Source organism: Saccopteryx leptura, chromosome 9 (assembly GCF_036850995.1).
Source record: "Saccopteryx leptura isolate mSacLep1 chromosome 9, mSacLep1_pri_phased_curated, whole genome shotgun sequence".
NCBI classification, from domain to species: Eukaryota; Metazoa; Chordata; class Mammalia; order Chiroptera; family Emballonuridae; genus Saccopteryx; species Saccopteryx leptura.
Genome location: NC_089511.1, coordinates 62,694,414 through 62,716,384, shown reverse-complemented (window position 1 = coordinate 62,716,384; position 21,971 = coordinate 62,694,414). Strand labels below are relative to the sequence as shown.

Here is a 21,971-nt window from a genome sequence, read left to right as displayed (position 1 = left end):
TATTTTAGTAAATGATTAGTTTTTTTGGAATTTTAAAGAAATGAAATATTATCTTACTGCATATAAATATAGAAAACAGTAATTTTTAAAATACTTGTTATACTTTATAACAGGGGTCGGGAACCTATGGCTCGCGAGCCAGATGTGGCTCTTTTGATGGCTGCATCTGGCTCGCAGACAAATATTTAATAAGAAAAATTGTAACGTTAAAAATATAAAACATTCTCATGTATTACAATCCATTCATTTCCTACCACTCATGTTCATGGTTGCGGGTGGCTGCAGCCAATCACAGCTGTCCTCCGAGAAAACACCAAATTTTTATTGGATAATGCGTAATGTACATGGGTCGTTGTATGGCTCTCATGGAATTACATTTTAAAATATGTGGCATTCATGGCTCTCTCAGCCAGAAAGATTCCCGACTCCTGCTCTATAAGGATAAGGTTCTCCTGTGCAACAAGTTCATGAGTTCATGGTTGGGGCATTCATTTACTTTTTCAGGCAACAGAGGCAACTATGTATAATCTGGTAAGATAGAAATATAATTTATGAAATGGCAATCCAAGATTACATTTCCTGGGACCTGGACAAATATTGTACATACCGTTTATAAATGTAAGTAATCACAAAAGGCTTTCATTGTAGAATAAGCCAGTATATATTCACCAGGGAAGGTAAAGTTTATGTGAAAAATCAAAGAGAATAGCTCTGTATATTTACCTTAAAGCCAGCTAGCTATTGACTACTTCAAGTCAAATAGTTATTATTATTCATGAATATGTGTGTACTTGCTTATTAGGAAAGATCTTTTTTTTCATTAGGTTTTTCCTTTTGACAGTGATGTGAATTTTGAAACTAAAGAACGAACAGCATGTAAAGGAAAGATTGCCTTATCAGGTATGCTATAGATAGATCGTTTTTATATTGTTGAGTAAATTATATAAAGTAACCTTCTAGAGATGGGGGGCTTTTTAAAATTTCCTGTGTGCATTCTCTTCATTTTATTTCACATACCTCATCAGAATATTTGTTCTAAAACACTTCTCATCGTTATGCTGTTCATATAAATATGGAATTTTACAAATAGTTTAAGAAAACTTTCATATATATTACATATATTATGCAGTTTTCTTCTTAGTGCAGCTTTGTGAAGTATGTTGGGTAGTTCTCTTTCTCTATAGACTCAAAGGTTAAATGACTTCCTGTAAGTGATTGAGTTGGGCTGTAGACTCAAGTCTTTTGACTCTCCATGTCTTTTCTGCTCAGAAGTTTTTTTTGTTGTTGTTGTTTTTTCATTTAGTGAGAGAGATAGTGAGAGGGACAGACAGGAAGGGAGAGAGAGATAAGAAGCATCAATTCTTCATTGAGGCACCTTAGTTATTCATTGATTACTTTCTCACATGTTCCTTAATCAGGGGGCTCCTTCAGAGCAAATGAGCCCTTGCTCAAGCCAGCAACCATGGGATCATGTCTATGATTGCATGCTAAAGCCGGTGACACCATGTGCAAGCTGGTGAGCCTGCACTCAAGCCGGTGACCTTGGGGTGTTGAACTTGGGTCCTCAGCATCCCAGGCCAGTGCTCTATTCACTGTGCCACTGCTTTGGTAAGGCTCTGCTCAGAAGTTACAATGTTATTAGTGTTTGTCTAGGCTAGAAGTTCTGTGAAGGTTGGAACTATGTTTGTTTTGGTCATCATTGTATACTAACAAATGCTTGCACATAGTAATTGCTCAGTGACTATATTGGATGGATAACTATTCTTCATTACCCATAGGATAAAGACCACTCCCCAACCCCAGAGTTTTTATTCTGACCCAATTATTTTTTCTAGGCACATTTTCTACTGTTCCTATATATAAGCTGTCTGCTTTAGCAGGACATTTCTCTCCCTGTTCTGTCTGCACACCCATGCTTCTGACACCCATTTGGCTCTTGAAATAACGATACTGTCTTTAGGATGTTTGCTCATATTTAAAGTCTTCCCTATAATTCCAGTTAGAAATGATGTTTCCTCTTCTTAATTCCTAATGCAGTTAGGAGACCCTTTACCACTAGATGGCACTTACGCTGTTTTGTCTCAGTTTCTCCAAAGTGTTAAGGAAGCTCAAGACAATAGCTTGGAGATGCCACAGATTGAAGTGAAGACAGGCTGACTCGTGTGTATACCCTGGGTAGATGATGCACCCTGTACAAATACTGGAAGCAACAGAACTCCATCCGTTCTTAAGTAGTAACAGTTGTTTCATTGGCCAAAAGCCTTGTTTACTTTGCTCCAGAGACCCTTCTGCTGCATTTCAGGCCCTCACCATGGGATTTTTTTTTTTAGAAATGTACTTATGAATAAACAAAAAATTTTTTATATGAAGGATAGACCTGAATTTTATGTAGGATGTAATTGTCTTAAATCAGAGAAATTGCCCTCAGCAAAAAAAAAAAAAAAAAATCAGAAAAATAACTGAACTATATAAAAATCTATTGCTTATTTTATAGTTATTTATATTCATGTTTTCATCTTTCCAGTTAGAAGACTGGAATAAAATGTTCATACCCCCTGTATCATTTTGGTGCCAAACACAGTACTTTTAGATAGTAGTTCACTATATTTAAAATATTTTACCATGACAGAGAAAATATTTAAAGGGGATTTTCTAAAAATATTTAAACATAATCCTTCATTTCTTGCTTTCGATGTAGTGCTACTTAGTACACAAATGAGACAAGTTAATATTGAAGACTCAAATGACGATAGAGTTAACATCTATCGTCATTTGATAGTAGTTTATTGACTGCAGCAATTCATGAAATTAGCATTAACTGTACATTTAGAAGAGTGCTTAAGTAAAAGCATTTAAAGAGAAAAATCTATTTTCCTGACCACAAATACTCAAGTACAGGAATTAAACATTTCTCATTTGTTCCTTTTTTCCAAAAGATAATTTTAAATTTAATTAAGGAACCGAAAGTATCTGAAAATAGGATATATATGTAATTACTTTTCATCTTTGCTTAATTATATTTTGTTTGTATATTTGTAAAAAATAAAACCAAAGAAATTTGAAAATTCACATTTTTTTTATAATGTTTCTGAGGTTACATTGAGATACCTGATTTTTTATTTGCAGTTTCATCACTCACTGGGTAGATCTTTATAAAAGTAAAAAGAATAATTTAGGTTTATTCTGATTATTTCTGCTAAACATCAAATAATTGCATTGCAGTAAAGTTGTCTGAGCTTACTCACTGACTACTAATTCAGTAACTAAAGCCAAATCATTTCACAAAATGCCTCAGTTTTTACCTCTGAAAATTATGGTAGATAAGATACTGCTAGGGCTTGATGGCATCTAGTTAGCCATCCTCTTGTGACTCTCAGTTTATTAAAATGTCAATGAAGACAAAAAAAGACAAGGATAAGAACACTGAACTAAAACTGAGTCAACCATTTGTAAGAATCAGAAAGGAATTTCTACTGTTTAAACCTAAATTAAGAAACATAGTTGGTGGTTTATATATTTTTTGCCATCTGACAGTATTTGACCACCCGGGAAATAGATAAGAAGCGACCACTTTCTCTTCTTGAGGCTCTAACATAGCTAGGCATGGGAAAGGGCAAGACTGACCCACAGGGTGGGTATGCAGCAAAGGAAGTTAGGGTCCATATTACTCCCAAGATAGTGTAAATAGTTAATACCACCCTAATGGAACAAGAACAGCTGTGAAAAAGAACAGTTGTGAAATGAAATGAGTCAGCAATTGTGGTCAAGTAAGAAGCAGGCTCTTTGACAGATCTCCAGCCAAGTCAGAATTATAGAACAATAGAGGCAATCCTATTAAAATCAAGAACAAAGTAACAATGTCTATTGTATCAATATAATTTAACACAGTTTTAAAAATCCTAGCCAAAGAATGAAATAATGAAACTACTGAGAAGAAATAGACAAACTGAATACTATTTGGATATAGATTGTAGACCTAGAAAATATAAGGAAATTTACTGAAATAGTATTTGAACTAATAAAGAATTCAGTAGAATGGCTAAATTCAAGATAAATATATAAGAAGTAGTAATTACTCTCAAAACCAACAATAACTAGTTAGGCAATATGGTGGGGGTAAAGACCTTTTTTTTTTTTTTTTAAATTTTTTTTTAATTTCATTTATTTATTTATTCATTTTTAGAGAGGAGAGACAGAGGGAGAGAGAGAGACAGAGAGGTAGAGAGAGGAGGGAGAGACAGAGAGAAGGGGGTGGAGCTGGAAACATAAACTCCCATATGTGCCTTGACCAGGCAAGCCCAGGGTTTCGAACCGGCAACCTCAGCATTTCCAGGTCGATGCTTTATCCACTGCGCCACCACAGGTCAGGCCAAGACCTTCTTTACAATGAAAACAACCAAAAATTACCCCCAAGAATAACCTTAGTAAAAATATAAGGGTAACTGTTTTGTGCTATTTTGTGTAAAGACAGAATATTATAATGTTGTCAGTTCCCAAATTAATTCGGGCAGTACAATTGTAATAAACATTTTGGAGGGGGAATTTTGACACAGTATTCTAAAATTTACATAAATCAGCAAATCAGATTAAGATGTTGCTGGGAGAATGTATTTCTATCTGATAGTATTCTACAGTGTGTCCGTAAAGTCATGGTGCACTTTTGAGCGGTCACAGGAAAGCAACAAAAGACGATAGAAATGTGAAATCTGCACCAAATAAAAGGAAAACCCTCCCAGTTTCTGTAGGATGATGTGGCAGCATGTGCAGATGATGATATAACACCGTGTATACAGCGGAGTAGCCCACGGTCATGCCAGTCGAGATGTGGACGGTACAGAGGAAAGTTCAGTGTGTTCTGTGGCTCGCTAAATTCAAATCCATGACCAAAGTGCAACGTGAATATTGGCGCGTTTCTAATGAAGCACCACCACATAGGAATAACATTACTCGGTGGGATAAACATTTGAAGGAAACCGGCAGTTTGGTGGAGAAACCCCGTTCTGGTAGGCCATCGGTCAGTGACGAGTCTGTAGAGGCTATACGGGATAGCTACCTAAGGAGCCCTAAAAAATCTGTGCATGAGCCCACATCGAACTGCACTGAATAGGAATGAAACTGGGAGAGTTTTCCTTCTATTTGGTGCAGATTTCATATTTCTATCATCTTGCTTTCCTGTGACCGGTCAAAAGTGCACCATGGCTTTACGGACACACTGTATAAAGCAGGGGTCTCAAACTCGCGGCCCACGGGTTCAATGATTGTAATAGTATAGTATTGGTATTAGGGTAGTCATTAATAAATGATTCAATTAGATCCATAAAGTATATAACCAAAGAACTGAGAATGATGTATATATGATAAAGATGGAATCATTAAATCAGTAAAGAAAAAGAATACCTATTAGATACAAAAGGAGCTGCAACAATTTTTATAAGAATAATTATTTTCATGTTCTTACCTCACATACCTAAATTCTCACATAGATTAAATAATTTACTTTTAAAAGTACAAACCATAACTAATATGTTTAAAAGAGAGAGAAATGTATTAACATTTTTCTTGTTACTCAAGAAAATGCAAATCTAAACAACTAAATCCTGTCACTTGACTATTAAATCGGTAAACATTTTTAAAATTGTTTGATGATATGTATGTATAAAGTATTTAGCTTGGCAGATGGAGAGAGCTCAATAGGTGATACTTGCCTGACCTGTGGTGGCACAGTGGATAAAGCGTTGACCTGGAACACTGAGGTCGCCAGTTTGAAACCCTGGGCTTGCCTGGTCAAGGCACATATGGGAGTTGATGCTTCTTGCTCCTCCTCCCTTCTCTCTCTCTCTTCTCTAAAATGAATAAATAAAATCTTTTTTAAAAATTAGTTAAAATTTTTATGAAAACTGCTAGAGCAGCTGTGGTAAGGGCTCTTGTACATACCTACCTGGTTGGTTAGGTTAGGGATGAAGGACTAATAAAAGCTTTTAAAGAAAGGAAATTGGAAATAGGCATTAAGAACCTTAGAAACTATATTCTAAACAAATAAATGTAGATAAAAGATCCTGGGATCTCAAAGTGAAGCACTACCTAAATGGGCCAAACAGTATTTCATAAAGATTTGTAATTATTTGAAAGTGACATAATTAATAGGTATGAAAATATGCACATAAACTTCCTAATTGTAATAGGGAAGTGTCTTAAACAAGTTTTCCACAAAGGATTGAGACATTTATATAGTGTTTTATACTCTGAGTAATTGAAACTAACTTCACTTTACCATTGAGATGTGTACTGTGCTATGTAACACTGTAGTTCACACATCTTAATCTGTTTGGTAGAACCTTGATCCTTCAACTTTGAAAATATTTAAAGAGCATAGGAATGTCAGAAAATGTTACTAGTGTTAATCTAGTATTAAATGTAAAGGGAAGAATGGATGAAACTAGGAATAAAAAATTTTGACTAATCACTGTTCTAGATTAATTTCTGGAATAAAGATCATGGACATAATTACTTCAGAGTTTGAAGAATGTGTGAATAAGAGAAAGTATGTTTAGATCACTTTTATTTATTACTTTTAGAACATAGTCTTTTTTTTTTAGGCTGAAAGAAGTAATGCATTCCTCTCTTTAGCTTTATTTCTTAAGGGAAATGCTGCAGTTTGTAACACAAATACAAATTCTTTTGTAGACAAGTTAAATCTTAATGGAAAGAGTCTGTCAAGAGCTTGGTATCTCCCAAAAACCATGATTTTAGACAAGTCAATTTTCCTCATCTTTAAAGTTTGCGTAGTGGATAAAAGTTCTAAAGTCTTTCCTGTCTCTACTAATCTATCCTTTTTGAAATGTATTTAACTACTTTTGCTGCTGCCACTTACCCCAAATAGAAATTCAACATTAGATTTCCCATAATTCATATATTCAGAAAACATAAATCTCAAAATGAAAATGTATGGCAAAGTTTATTACAGACCTCCCTTAATAAATTAATTTCTTGAGTTATAGTTTGTGGGGTTTTTTAAAATAAATTATGTAAATAAATATAATAGATTTTTATATATCTAATCTATGCTATTTCTTAAAGTGTATATCAACTGTGTTAAAATATTTAAATAATAATAAATTCTAATGGCTTTACTGGTCAAAATCTATTATGGAATTCAGAGGTTCATTTTACTCTTAAGATATGAAATTTCCCAAAATTATTACCTGTCATTTATTTTCCCCCTCTTTATAGATATTCGCATACCACTTATGTGGAAAGACTCTGATCACTTCAGCAATAAAGAACGTACGTATAACTTTAATTTGTAATTGAAATTTTTTTAGTGTATGGTAAATTTGTATTATTGGAAGAAAAAGCTGCTCCTACACTGAAATAAATTGATACCATTTGTCAGAATAAGCAAAATTTTGCTAAACTGTGTTTCTTTGATTTTTAGTTATAAGTATACTGTAATTGCTTGATCCTAATTAAGATAATGCATATCTAATACACTTTTAGTTGATGATAGGAACCTGTGCAAGGACAGTATGTAACTAGTTATAAGGGAAGAGAAGTGTGGAACAAAAAAAAAAAATGTTTAAAGGGTGAAGGTAAAGGCATGCTTTCTTTCACTTGACCAGAATCTGGGAGATCTTTCTGCCTTGTTTTGTTTCTTCAGATTATGTAAGAGAAAAAGGTTTTTAGCTTGATCTGATTTTTTCTCTTCCATCAGCCTTTTACAGCTTTATATAGTCTTCACAAATCCATGTAATGCTGAGGTCAGGGAAATTAACCTCAAATGATTTCTAGCTGTTAGAAGCAAAGCAGAAAAGATATGATAATCCTTTATCTTTCTTGTCTGTTGTGATAGCTTTGTTACTCATTTTAAAGACTGAATCATATTGAGCATAATTAGTTTTATATGAAGAATCCAAAATCAGATTAGTATATGTGTTAGGCAATTAGGAAATATAATTTATTATGCAAAGGAATACATATGAGAATTAAGTACAACTTTCTGATTACTATAGAAAATAAGTTTCTCTGAAGAGCTATAGTTTTTCAATAATGAGGATTTAGCCCTTTAATCACCTAATACTTTTAAAATGTCACCAAATTAAAACACCCAGCAGCTATGTTTTTTGTGTTCACATGTCTACTTTTTATTGTTTTTGTGGTTTCCTCCCTTGCTGTTAGTTTGGTAGACCGTTTCGCTGTTCTTAACGTGCCTGCTCTTAACTTCTTTTAATAGAAAACGGTTTTTTCTTAAATAGACTTGGAAACCAAAATGACAAAGGTAATAATATATATAATAATAAATTTGCCATTAATGAAAGCTTAAGGGGTTTTCTGAGGGTAAAATTTATGAGTTTGGTGATTATTTTAGGCTGCTAAGAGGCCTATATTTTTAACTTTTTTAGTTGAGTAAAGTATTAATATATACTGACAGAATAGCCATTATAAAAAGTTATGGATTACAGTGTACAGAAATAAGAATCTATTAACAAATTTTTAAGTTAATTTTTTTCATTTTTAAGTAGATTTTAACGTGCTATAGGTATGATTTGTCACATGGATCATAGCTTAAAATGTTTTTTTTTTCTCTAGGATCACAGCGCTATGCCATATTTTGTTTATTCAAAATGGGAGCTGAAGTTTTTGATACAGACATGGTAATTGTTGATAAAACAATCACAGATATATGTTTTGAAAATGTAACCATATTGTAAGTACATTTTTTTCTTTAGAAAATGAAAATAATATAAAATTTTGCCTTTTTTAAAGGAGAGCATAATTATTGGGTCTTTGGGTTATGTTTGAAGCATCAGATCTTTAAATCTTTAAATTTATTTTTAAAGTTACTTTATTCAAAAGAAGCCCATTTCTGCACTTGAAATTTTCTAATTTAAAATATCAGGTAATATTAGTAGTAAATATTTTGTCTCATTAGACTATAAAGTTTTATTTTACAAATGTTTATAATTTAATTATTAACTAAACTATGAATACAAGCTAATCTCATTATAACTATTTTATAGAGAGTAAATTTGGGCATAAAATTGGTTCTTATGTCTCATATAGGAGAGTTACAGAAACACTAAAACAGTATTACAACTTTATTTATAAGATGGTCCTGAAATATGTACCATAGGAGAAGCACTTTAGTAAAATTTGAGATGTTCTTTTTCTTATGGTAGACTTCTTTCAAGTACTCCAAAACAGTAAAAAATTGGGTGATCCTCAGGGCTATTTTTATTGCTCCTGCTCTTTTACAGGCTCATTTTATTGTGGTCATAATACAGTACCAGAAAGAACTCCTTAGGTAGCCATAGAAATCATTTTTAACTAACATAAGTTCTTCCTGGACCCTTTCAGAAGTTCCATTGTCCTAAATCAGTGTGTGATTTGTATTTCTTTCAGTGTTTCAAAGACACTATCCTGATATCTATTATTAATAGTGATTTAATTATTAAAGTAAAATCAGTATACATGGTTTTTGCCATTTTCAGATATGGAGCTATGCAGCAGTTAAGATTTGAGAGTACAAGCTTTGCCACTCACTAAAAAAAAACCCAAAAAACTATTGCAAACCATGTTTTGTGGCTTCTGTCCAGTGTCCCATCATTAACTACCCAACACAGAAAAATAAAATGCATTGTTCTTGGGTTATTAGCAGCAGTGCAGGCCTTCTTATAAGCTCTGTTGAACCAAAGCAATTTACTTAGGATCCCCAAAATATCACCAAATGCTTATATAATTGAGACTAAAAAATAATTTTCTAATTTACTTAAATACATTTATTTCCATTATTAACTATTGCAAGTGCATTTTTTTTTTCTGTCAAGATTATCCTGTTAATGGGCTCTCTTCTTCACTTCATTTTGCTATTGTTTGTTTTACCACAAAGACAAATACCGTAATTTATTTTCAGGGAAGGAACAATGCAAGTTACTTGGGGAGACAGCACATGATTTATAACTTTTAAAAATTCTCTAAATATTTTAAATTGTTCTAAAAATAACTGCAGTCAGATGTTCTAAAGGTTGTTTAAAAATGTGCTTTTTGTTATGGTTGTTTTTAATAAGTGCTCAATATTTATGTATCTCTGGTTTTCCTCTAAATATTGACATTTGTTAGTCATTACCAGGAATACTGTATGTTTAAAGTTGCCAAATAAAAAACTATAAAAATATCTGGGAATTAACTTGTACTTATGCAAACTTTGGAATGGCCATTTAAATCTTAAAAAAGTCTGTGCTGCATTTTTAAAACCTTGAGGCTGCTGAGTGGTCTGTAGGCAGCATCCTGATGAACCTCTTGCGGTTCTAAGTGTATTTTATTGTTAGTGACACCACCACAGTCTTTCATAAGAAAGGTAGCTCATTGTGTCTGTAAAAGGGTAAAGCCAGACTTTGCTAAAATTGTAGAATTTCTGCATATTAGTTTAATAAATATTTATTGAGTACCTTTATGCTAGGTTAAGAATACAAAGATTAAGACAGCACTTGTCCTCAAGTAAATTTATGCCTTGAGTCTATCTCTTCATGTTTTGTTTGTTTGTTTCCCCCTATATAACCAAATACTGAAATGTTCTTTTAGAGTGATTAGGCACATAAGATGGGTTTCAGGGGGAGGTCGCTGCATGTGGTGAGTGGACTGTAAGTGCCTATGAAAATTAAAGGTTTTAGTAGAAGAAACCTTTGTTTCTCCTTTTTTATCTTTTTGTTTTCAAACTTTTTAGGAATAGTCATTTCAGGAAATTATATATATAATGTAAATAGCTAAAAAATAGGTGTGATAAAGGAATGACAAGGAGAAATAACATTGGCAGCAAAACATTTTATTCTTTTTCTTTAAGTAATATGTCTACATATTTGTTAAATTTAGTTAAGATTGACCTACTTTAGAAGCTGGTAGCTTTGAAGTTACAGTGATGCTCTCATTTAGATACTAAATAAACACTGGCAGATTCTGTCTCATTAACGTATATTGACATAAACCTATTTCAAATGCTAATTTTAAATTATGAAAACACCAGAGGATGTTATAACTGCATTTTCTACTGAGTTAAATTCCTAACATTATGAATACTCTTTTTAGTAATGAAGCAAGGCCAGACTTTGAGATAAAGGTGGAAGTATATAGTTGCTGTACAGAAGAATCTTCTATAACCAACACACCAAAAAAATTAGCTAAGAAACTGAAGACATCTATAGGTAAAGCGACAGGGAAGAAAATAAATTCAGTGCTTCAGGAAAATCACGAAACGTGTTCATCCTTCAGTCCTGCTATTTCGTAAGTTTTTAATACATATAGTGGCATAGTATAATTATGTAGTATGACATTTTAAAGTCTTGTATGTGGAGTGTATGTTTACATTTTAAATGGAAAAAGCATCCTGAAGCAGAAACAAAACTTGCTGTCTGACATTTACCCTGCTGAGTTAGCATTAATACCTTATTTTGAAAGTAAGAATTTGGGTGACAGTGTGTGTTTAGTGATTTGGAATTCCAGTATTTACCAGAAAGATGAAATGTTTTTCTTGAAAGGAACTATTTATATGTCAAAGTATATATATTACAGATCAGTCTGCTAACTGGATTTCTATATGTCATGCTTTTTTTCTTATAGATTTTTAAAAATATTTTATCTTTATCACAAAACCACATTACCATTATCATACCTAACAAATATAAAATAAGTCCTAAATATCATCTGATATCTAGTCTGTATTCAAATTGTTGCAATTCTGCAAAAGTACTTTCATGATTTGTTTGTGCAAATCAGGATCGAACAAGGTCTACACTGTTGCTTTATAGTGAGTCTTTAAGTTTCTTTTATTCATTAACAATTTCTCATCTAGTTTTTTTTTTTGCTATTATTTATTGAAGAAACTAGATCTTGTAGAATTTCCTATATTTTGAATTTAGCTAATTGTATATTTGTGGTTTGTTTAAAACATTTTTTTTCTTTCTTTAAATTTTATTTAGAAGATTAAATTTAATGGGTGACATTGATCATTTAGAGTCCATAGGCTTCAAGTCAACATTTCTATAGCATTTGAACAGTTGATTATGTTGTATACCCATCACATAAAGTCAAATCATTTTCTGTCACCTCATATTTGTTCCTCTTTACTCCCCTTCCCCACAATGCTCTCCCGTACCTCCCTCTCCCTGGTAACCACTTCACTTTTATCTGTGTCCATGAGTCTCAGGAAAACGTCTTTCTCTACCCTCTGTATTTCCTACAACTGGTGGGTGGTGGATGTAGAGAACTGATTAGGTTCAGGTTCTCTTTTAGGGCAATGATACTTCCTATTGATTATATGTGCTGCCTTCTCTCTCTCATTAGGAGGCCTTTTCCCACTTTTAGTTAGGTTAAAATTGATCAGTGGGTTCAGATCTTGCCAGCCTTATTCATCTATTACAAAGTTCCCTATCAATCTTTTATCTAATGGTTTTAGCAGCCATTACTGGTCATTCATTATTTCATCAGGGATTATGGTTTGGTGACTTTCTCAATTTGTCTTGTGTTTTTTTTTGTGTGTGTGTGTGTGTGTTTTTTGTATTTTTCTGAAGCTGGAAACAGGGAGAGACAGACAGTCAGACAGACTCCCGCATGCGCCCGACTGGGATCCACCCGGCTTGTGTTTTTTTTTTAACCTGGAATCCTCTCAAAGAAGTTCCCATCATGAATTCTCTGGATATATATACAAAAAACTGAAGGAAAAAACAGGCAGGAAAAAATACCTGCTTCTTTTATTTACCCAATTTTAGAATAATAAATTGATACACTGGCAATCATGGAGACGATCAATGTTATCTTTTATTAGAACTCTTAAATTTTTATATATTTCTGTCTCAATCTATTTCAGATATTATTTTCTTTGAAGCCAAATTGTCCCATAGTTGATCTCTGGGAAGCTTTTAAGCTGACTCCTGCATGGTTTTGACACAGCCTAATCTCTGATAGCTTCTTTGCTTTATAACACAAGATGATCCACATTTATCTGGTATTTTTTGCCCAGACTTAGAATTATCATTTCATCAAGGAGCCCTGGTTTCTTGTAGATACTTTCATTAAACATTGTGTTTGTTGATTCACTAATTGTTTTATGTTTCTTGGGAAAACAGTTGATCAGGCTACATTCCTAGAATTTCTTTGCATGTCTTAGTAGAGTAGGCTCTTCAGCATGCCAATTTTACTATAATTAAAAAACAAAATAAGGTATAATTCCTGGAAGTATCCATCATCACAATGTAATTAAATAACTCTTCATGTCAGATATATTTCATGTAGAAAATTCCTTGGGACTCTATCAACCATTGTGGCTTTCAGTCTATTTTGATTGAGACACAATGGTAAGAAATACATTTTACATTATGACATTAGGACACTACTACATAAGCATATTTTATGAAGCAATATTTAGCCCTTGCTCTTTATAGTATAATTATCAGACTTTTTAATTCTGGTTATTTTCAGTTTTAAAAAAATACCTTTTATGATTTATTAACATGCTTTAAGATCCATGAACATGTCCCATTCACTAAAAAACAGTCATAGAAGTTAAAACTTTTTTCTAATGTAAATGTCATTAAAAAAGAGAAAACGGGCACTTGATTTTTTTTCTTTTAGAATTAGAGCCATTTAAAAAGTTTTTAGGTTAAGATTGTGCCAAGTATTTGCTGAAGGGTACTTTAGCTCAACCATCTATAATCCCTCTGTAAAATGGGAATAATGATATTATAATAATGTAATTAGCCTGACCAGGCGATGTCGCAGTGGATAGAGCGTCGGACTGGGATGCCGAGGACTCAGGTTTGAGACCCAAGATCGCCAGCTTGAGCGCAGGCTCATCTGGTTTGAGCAAAAGCTCACTGGCTTGGACCCAAGGTAGCTGGCTTGAGCAAGGGATTACTCAGTCTGCTGAAGGCCCACGGTCAAGGCACATATGAGAAAGCAATCAATGAACAACTAAGGTGTCGCAATGTGCAACAAAAAACTAATGATTGATGCTTCTCATCTTTCTCTGTCCCCGTCTATCCTTCTCTTTGACTCTCTTTCTGTCTCTGTAAAAAAAAAATATATACACACACACACACACACACACACACACACACACACACACACTAGAAAGCCCAGCGGTCATACGAAATGACCGCTGTTCTAGATATTATAAATTGTAATTAAAATGATTTGTGCAAAGGTGTCTGCTAATTCAAACTGAATTACCCAGGGCAGGCGGCGAGGATGCCCCTTTACTTACTGCCCCACGGGGTTTCCCCCTTCTACTTGCTTAATTGCTTAAAGTAGAGTGCAATGAAGGAAACCACTGGCAGTACATTTCTTAAGAGCCACCGCTAGCTCAATAAATAAAGTTGATTTAAATAATAAAATGTTAATTCACATGTCAAAGATCTCTTTGTACACAACATTTCTTGTGTAGATCTTTCCATCATTTTTAAGCTCGCCTTGCAGAGGACCATCAATTATTTTTAATTTTACGTCCGTTCTTTCACGAACTCTTGAACAGGCAACATAAAGTTGACCGTGTCCAAATGCAGGCTCAGGTAAAAAAATGCCAACACGCTTAAGTGTTTGGCCCTGAGACTTATTGATGGTCATAGCAAAGGCAAGTTTTACAGGAAATTGTCTACGTCTCAATTGAAACAGCAACCCTGTTTGAGATGGAGCCAAATCAATTCTTGGAATGACATGTATTTCACCTTTAGAGGAGCCAAAGACTTAGCTATTATGACATTATTTTTCAATTGGAGAAAAATAATGTCTTGTACCATTGCAAAGACCCCTTCTGGTGTTAAGATTTCTTAACAGCGTAATAATTGCTTCAATCTTTAACCTCAATTTGTGAGGTAGCATGCCAGAAGGCGGGACTATTTGAATGCCGTGGCAACTTCACCCCATTGGCTAGTACAGTTACGCAAGCAACCAATAAGCTATCGGCGACAGACACTTAATCCGCATATAATAAAGATATATATATATAATTATATATAAAAAGATATATATATATATAATTATATCTAACTCCATAGGATCATTATGAGATTCCAAAAGATAATTTGTGAACTTAGCATACAGTAAGCATTTAATAAATGTAGTTCTTACCATTATTGTTAATATTTTTACTGGCCCAAGACCAGTGCTTTTTCTGAATTTCTTTTTTTCAAACTTATTCTGAAGCACTGCAGTGTAGAAACTGCACAGGATTATAAAATGTAAACATATATTTTAAAATTTTAAATCATTGTTTATAATTTCATAGAAGATAACCCAAGTGATATTAGAACTTGTATTTAACCTATATTCCTGTTTGAAGCCTGGAGGAATTTTTGAGGATAAAATTATTTAGTATTAAGTTCTTTTTATTAGGGATTGACATATTTGTTTTGAAGTGTTCACTCTTCTATTTATAGAGTTGTCATTCTACTTGGTTTATATCTGAATCCAAACAGTAATTTTCTTTACTAACATTTCCCATGAATCTTGCATGCCATTTATTACCATTCAAGTTGGCCAAAAGATGAATAAGACCTTTTACAACATTTCACCAAATCATATTCAAATACCAGCATCTTACTGCACTTTTGGTGTGATTTCAGAGCATATGAGATTAAACTCATAGCCCAAGACTGCTCTTACCCATACTTCCTTAACTGACCACTTCAGCATCATGTAAGAGTTTGAGAACAGCATTAATAATCAGAATGCTTAGGGGATCAATTTTATTTATTTAACAGTGATCTGGTTCAAGATCCCTGCAAAGATTGCTAATACAGTTTTTAGTTCTTAGCCAAAATGGGCACAAAAGATCAAATTTGAGCTTTGTATATCTTCTCTAGTAATATGGCATGTGACCAAATACAGCTATTCTTCTTCACAAAAGAGTATATTTTATTTAGACTATAATTTAAAGTAGTGATTTATTTTTTCATAACATTTTTGGATAACCTCCACCCAATCTTACAACAGTTGGCCTATTTGATTTAAAAAATGTAGCTGATTAAACTTTTGGGAACTCAATATTAGGGTTGGCTAAAAAAAATGAATATAATGTTTTAGTAAGAAAATGTTATCCTGACAAGAATGTTTTAAAAATGAGATCATTGTTGGTTTTGGAAGCATTACCATTGTAATTAGTCATAGTTTAAAAATGAAGTAACTTGAAATATCATCATAAAGTATTGTTTGATCTAAAAGAAGACAGTGAACATTTTTGGTAATTTTTAGCATGTTTCCCTCATGTGATTTCATTTATTCATTTTATTTGTGGAATTTAGCTTACTGAAATTCCTTTAGCTAAATTTTCCCAGTTCTTCTACTAGCTGAACTGACTACTTTATGCTCCTTAAGAACTATTTAGCACATTATTTTTCACTGTGCAAATATGCATAAACAATCATCTTATAAAAATTGGTAATATGGAGAACAATTATTTACTTGACAAAAAGGTGTACTAATAAGCCACTATGATGCATCTTAAATTAGATTGAATTGTAAAACAAGTACTGTATATTAATACTTGTCCAGGATAGGTTGGTTATTTATGTTTTGAGTAATGAGGATATTGATGGTTTGATTGATTTTTAGAGACAAGAAGGTAAGGAAGAGAGAGGGGAGGGGAAAGGGAAGCATTCATTTGTTGTTTCACTCAGTTGTACATTCATTGGTTGCTTCCTGTTTATGCCCTGACTGAGGATCAGACCTGTAACCCTGTCATTTCTGGACAATGTTCTTAACCAACTGAGCTTACTGGCCAAGGCCTAACTTTCTAATTTTCATTCAGTTTTATCTAAGTACTGGTTACTTCTAAATTTAATTCTCTAGTATTTTATTCTCCTAACTCCAGATTCATATATCCAGCTTCCTGCCCTTTATACCATCTAGATAGCTAAAAAAAAAAAAATTGAACTTGTCCAAAATTTAGTTCTTACTTCCCATATTTATTCTTCTCTTAGCCTCATTGTAGTTAATAACATTTTTTTTTCTAGTTGGCATAGGCTAAAAGCCTGCAATTGTCTTTGGCTAGTTATTTTCTTTCATGTCTACCCATTGTCCACATTGGATCAACTTTAAGAATACATCAAGATTCTTACTGTTTCTCGCCACCCCACCAGCTACCACTCTATTCCCGGCCTGCATCAGCTCTTGACTGGTCAGTTGCAGTGGCTTTCTAGTTGGCATCTCCATTTTCATTCTCTTGGCCTCTGTGGCCTGTTGTCCATACAGCAACCAGAGGGATCAAAAATAAAAGTCAGATATTATAGCAAGCACATCCTGCCACTTGCTTCCCATTTCACTGAGAGTAAAATCCAGTGTCCTTACCATGGCCCACATGGCCCTGTATGTACAGTGTCTGCCCCCACTTACCTCTGGACTTCCCCCTCTCTCTTCCCCACAGTACTGCAGCCACACCAGGCTATTGTCACACGCACATAGCATCGCTGTCAGCAGTTACCCACTTGCTGTCAATAGCCTCCTGAAAATAACAGGTTCAGCACTAACATGCTAAAAGGGAGTCTATTTTCCATTATTTTAAGTGGGGAAAATGGTAATGTAGTTTCAAAAAAATGTATATATCAGTGACAAGTTGTCATGTTGATATAATGCTTAAAATATTACACCCTGATCACCAAAACAGCTAATATGATTGTTAATAGACAGTTTGTGTGTTGTGATGTTTGCTCTTTTATATTGTGATTTCTTTTCTTAAATGCTTTGTTTATTTCTTCACGGTTTTCTTTAATACTTCCTCAACTTCTTGCGGGGAGGTAAACTCATTGTCTTAACACTAGGGGAATAAAAGTTAATTTTGAAATACACTATAGATAACTTGTTCAGGACAAATGAATAATATGTAGTAGAGAATGAGGTAAGAGACTGAGTATGAGGCTGGTGCCTCTTAGCTCTAGCAACATTGGATATTTGTTGATACTTAGTGAACTTTTCCAAAATTTTACATGAGTCTGGCATTATACCAATTGTATTCAGAATGTAACTTGAAACTTGACTCATGTGTTATTTTGTTTAAAAAAGTTTTAGGAACAGAAACATAGATTTTCCTCTATAAACACTGACAAAAAACACTGGGTATTGAGAGACATTTCTAATCTATGACGATTGCATATTAAAACCAAGGTAAATCAAACCCTCATGCTGTATGCCTTACAGTTATACAAGGATGTATGTCAGTTAATTCTCAATATAATTGGAAAAACAAAAACAAGAGGTGTTCTTAACAGGAGTAACATTCTGTGGGGTATCGCATTATCTACGAAAGGTGCGCATGAATGCATGCATTCCAAACCTACTACATACATACATACATACAATATTTTTTCTTGTAATGAAGATTTTATTAAAGACTTAGTAAGAGACAAATGTTTATAAAACACATAAGCTGGAACAATTAACACAGATTCCCATCAGACTTTTCTCTTTTTCTCCAAAGTTTGTCTATATGGCTGTTCATTTGCTTGTCTCCTTTTTTTATAACAGGCTTTTTAATGTTTTGAACGTTAAGATTTTACTATTTTGGAAAATTAAAATGTCAAGAAGAGTCTCAAAATAAAATTAAGATTACTAGCACAGAAAAATAACAATTATTATTGAACAAAAATTCACTTATCACCCCAGAGTGTCAAGATATGAAATTTATTAAAAATTTTTGATACTTCGGTAATAGTGCTATTTTAACAAAGGAAGCTTAATGAAAAAAATGGGGTTAGTAATGAAATCCTTCATTTTCCCTTACTACAGATAATAATTCCAAATCTTTAAAGTTGCTAAACTAGAAGGAGATTTATTCCTTCCCCCAGGAAATAAATATGAATCAGGTTTCATCATTACCCTTCTCCAGTGACTTCCCATTATACCTGGAATTAAATCTGCCTTTCTTCCAAGGCTCACAGCCTTGGTGATCTAAGCCCTGCACTTCCAAGCCTGTGTTGTGCCATGTTTCCCACTGGCTTGCTGTGCTTCATCCATATTCGTGTTCTTTTAGCCTCTGTGCATGCTGGTTTGTGCTTAGAATGCTTTTCTGCATTCTTTGCTTGGCTCCATTTTTTTTATTCATAACTGTTAGTTCTCTGGAGAGTCCTTTCCTAATTCCCCCCTACCTAACAGAGGTCCTCCGTATTTTTTTTTTTTAATTTTTATTTATTTATTTTTTTAGAGACGAGAGTGAGTCAGAGAGAGGGTTAGATAGGGACAGACAGACAGGGACAGAGAGATGAGAAGCATCAATCATTAGTTTTTTGTTGCACATTGCAACACCTTAGTTGTTCATTGATTGCTTTCTCATATGTGCCTTGACGGTGGGCCTTCAGCAGACTGAGTAACGCCTTGCTCGAGCCAGCGACCTTGGATTCAAGATGGTGGGCTTTTTTGCTCAAGCCAGATGGGCCCGCGCTCAAACTGGCGACCTTGAGGTCTCGAACCTGGGCCCTCTGCATCCCAGTCTGATGCTCTATCCACTGTGCTACCTCCTGGTCAGGCGGTCCTCCGTATTCTTATATCCTTTGTTTCTTTCATAGAAAAAGTTGCATTATAACTTTCAAATGTGAATATTTGATTTTTTCTTCTCTCTTGCCTCAGAATATAATACTAAGTCTTATTTACCATTAATGCCCATCACTTTGCATAAGACTTGGCACATAATAGGTATTCAGTTAATATTTTTGAGTGGAGATACTTTAAAAGAAACATAAGTTAAACCAAATAATCTTCAGATTTTCTTAAGATAAAATAGCAAAAAGAGATAAAGAGTTGATTAATCACATATATTAACTTTATCATTTGTAACATCTAAATGTGTTTTATTTTCATTTTTTTCTTTTGGTAAAATATACGTAACAAAATATACCATTTTAATCATTTTTAAATGATTTTAAAATATATATATCAATGACATTAAGTACATACACAGTGTTGTGCAACCATCACCACCATCCATCTCTAGAATTTTTTTATCTTCCCAAACCCAAACTGTACTCATTAAACAGTAACACCCTGTTTTTGCTTTTCCCAGCCTGTGGAAATCTTTATTCCACTTTGGTCTCTGGCTTTGACTTTTCTAGGTACCTCATATAAGTGGAGTCATATAGTATTTGTTCTTTGTGACTGACTTATTACACTTAACATAATGTCTTTGCAGTTTATCCATGTTGTAGCATGAGTCAAAATTTTCTCCTTTTTAAGGCTGAATAATAATATTTCATCGTATGTATACGCATTTTGTTGATCCTTTCACCCTTGGATGGACAGTTGAGCTTCTTCCACTATTTGGCTATAGTGTATAATTCTGCTATTATGGGTTTCATAGATCTATTTGAGTCCCTACTTTCTTCTGGTGTATACCCAGAAGTAGAATTGCTAAATTATTGGTAATTCTATTTCTACTCCATGAGGAACCACCACACTCTTTTCCATAGTGGTTATATCATTTAAATTCCCTTCATCAATTTACAAAGGTTCCAACTTGTCTGTGTCCTGGCCAACATTTGTTTGTTATTTTTTTTTTTTGTCACTATTATTTTTCAATAATGGCCATCCTAATAAGTATGAAATGGTATCTCATTGTGGTTTTTATTTGCATTTTTTTAATCACTAGTAATTTTGAGCATGTTTTTTTTAGTCATTTGTATATCTTTTTTGGAGAAATGTCTATTCAAGTCCTATGCTCATTTGTTAATGAGATTTATTTTTTGTTGTAGAACATTTAAATATTTTATGTAACAGGATGTATACTAGAGTACTTAAAACATGTCTGCTTTCTCACAATTAGTGGTGCAAAGTATAATTTGCTAGCTCATACTACACTGACTTTGGAAAGTGCTGAGGACAGTTTCAAGACCCATAATCTGTCTATTAATGGAAATGGTAAGTTCAATCTATATTTTACTTATTACATATGTTACCTTAATATATATGTGGTAATAGTAATAATTTTTAATTTTAATGTGTTCCCCTGAAGAGGATATTGGCTTAAATAATGTAGGCATGAGTGAATCTGTGGGTTTTTCAAATCAGTTCATCCCTTTTCCTCCAAAACGAGCAGATTATTTTCTTCTCTCTATGCTGTATGCCAGAAATTTGTTACTGAGGCCAGTTTATTGAGAACAGAAAGATTTTGTATATTCTGAATTCTTGTCTTTGACTTGAAATTGATGACTTCACCGCTTCTAGTTGGCAGTCAAAGACCTGTTTATTTTTAAATTTGAAATTGAGGAAGCCAACCGTTCTGTTGGTAGCAGAAGATTTAAGAAAAGGTAGGTCTAAATTAATCTTAACCCTTTTCTTTCTAGATGATATTGGTAGTTGTTATTTATACAAAGGAAACATATATCAATGTATAGAAATTATTGTAGTTTACACATTCTATATTGTGAGAGGTATAAGGACATCAGTTGTGATTGTGGATTTATTCTAGTTCTCATAGTTGTCTTTTTTAGCTGTATATAATTTAAGCCTTTGCTATTTGATTCACACAATTTTAATTATATATTTTCTTCCACTCTTTTACCTCAAACTGTGCCTGTTTTTATGTTGTATATATGCTTCTAACAGGATTATATATTAGATTTTAATTTTTATCCAATTTGACAGTATTTGTGCAGGGTTTGTTTTTTGTTGTTTTTGGAGCATTTAGTCATTTTGCATTTAATACCAAATAGTTTATAACCCATGTTATAGGATATTAAATATTTGGACTTAAATCAGTCCAATGGATTTAAATCCTGTTTTTCTATTCATCTTACCTATTTCATCCATGGTGGTTCTTCTGTTCTGTCTTACCTTTTACAGAATTGATAGTTTCATCATTTCAGTTTTTCCTTGTTCTAATTAAAGTTATAATTATTTTTCTCATCTTTTAGAAATTGCCTCTAGAAATATTAATAATACTTATTAAAGTCTAAAATTAAAAGATTGTTTTATCTTTTCCTCAGACAATGCAAGGACTTTAG

General features: G+C 33.2%; 1 protein-coding gene across 2 annotated transcripts in view; it reads left to right on the top strand.

Annotated features, from left to right (window-relative positions):
• Window positions 1-21,971, top strand: part of RTKN2 (rhotekin 2) — a 75,390-nt gene that overhangs the window by 19,984 nt on the left and 33,435 nt on the right. For both annotated transcript variants that reach the window (XM_066349550.1, XM_066349549.1), the window contains exons 3-7: window positions 842-900; window positions 7,231-7,284; window positions 8,587-8,704; window positions 11,080-11,274; window positions 20,792-20,886. In XM_066349550.1, coding sequence (XP_066205647.1) covers window positions 842-900; window positions 7,231-7,284; window positions 8,587-8,704; window positions 11,080-11,274; window positions 20,792-20,886 — 521 coding nt within the window. The remainder of the gene's footprint in view (window positions 1-841; window positions 901-7,230; window positions 7,285-8,586; window positions 8,705-11,079; window positions 11,275-20,791; window positions 20,887-21,971) is intronic.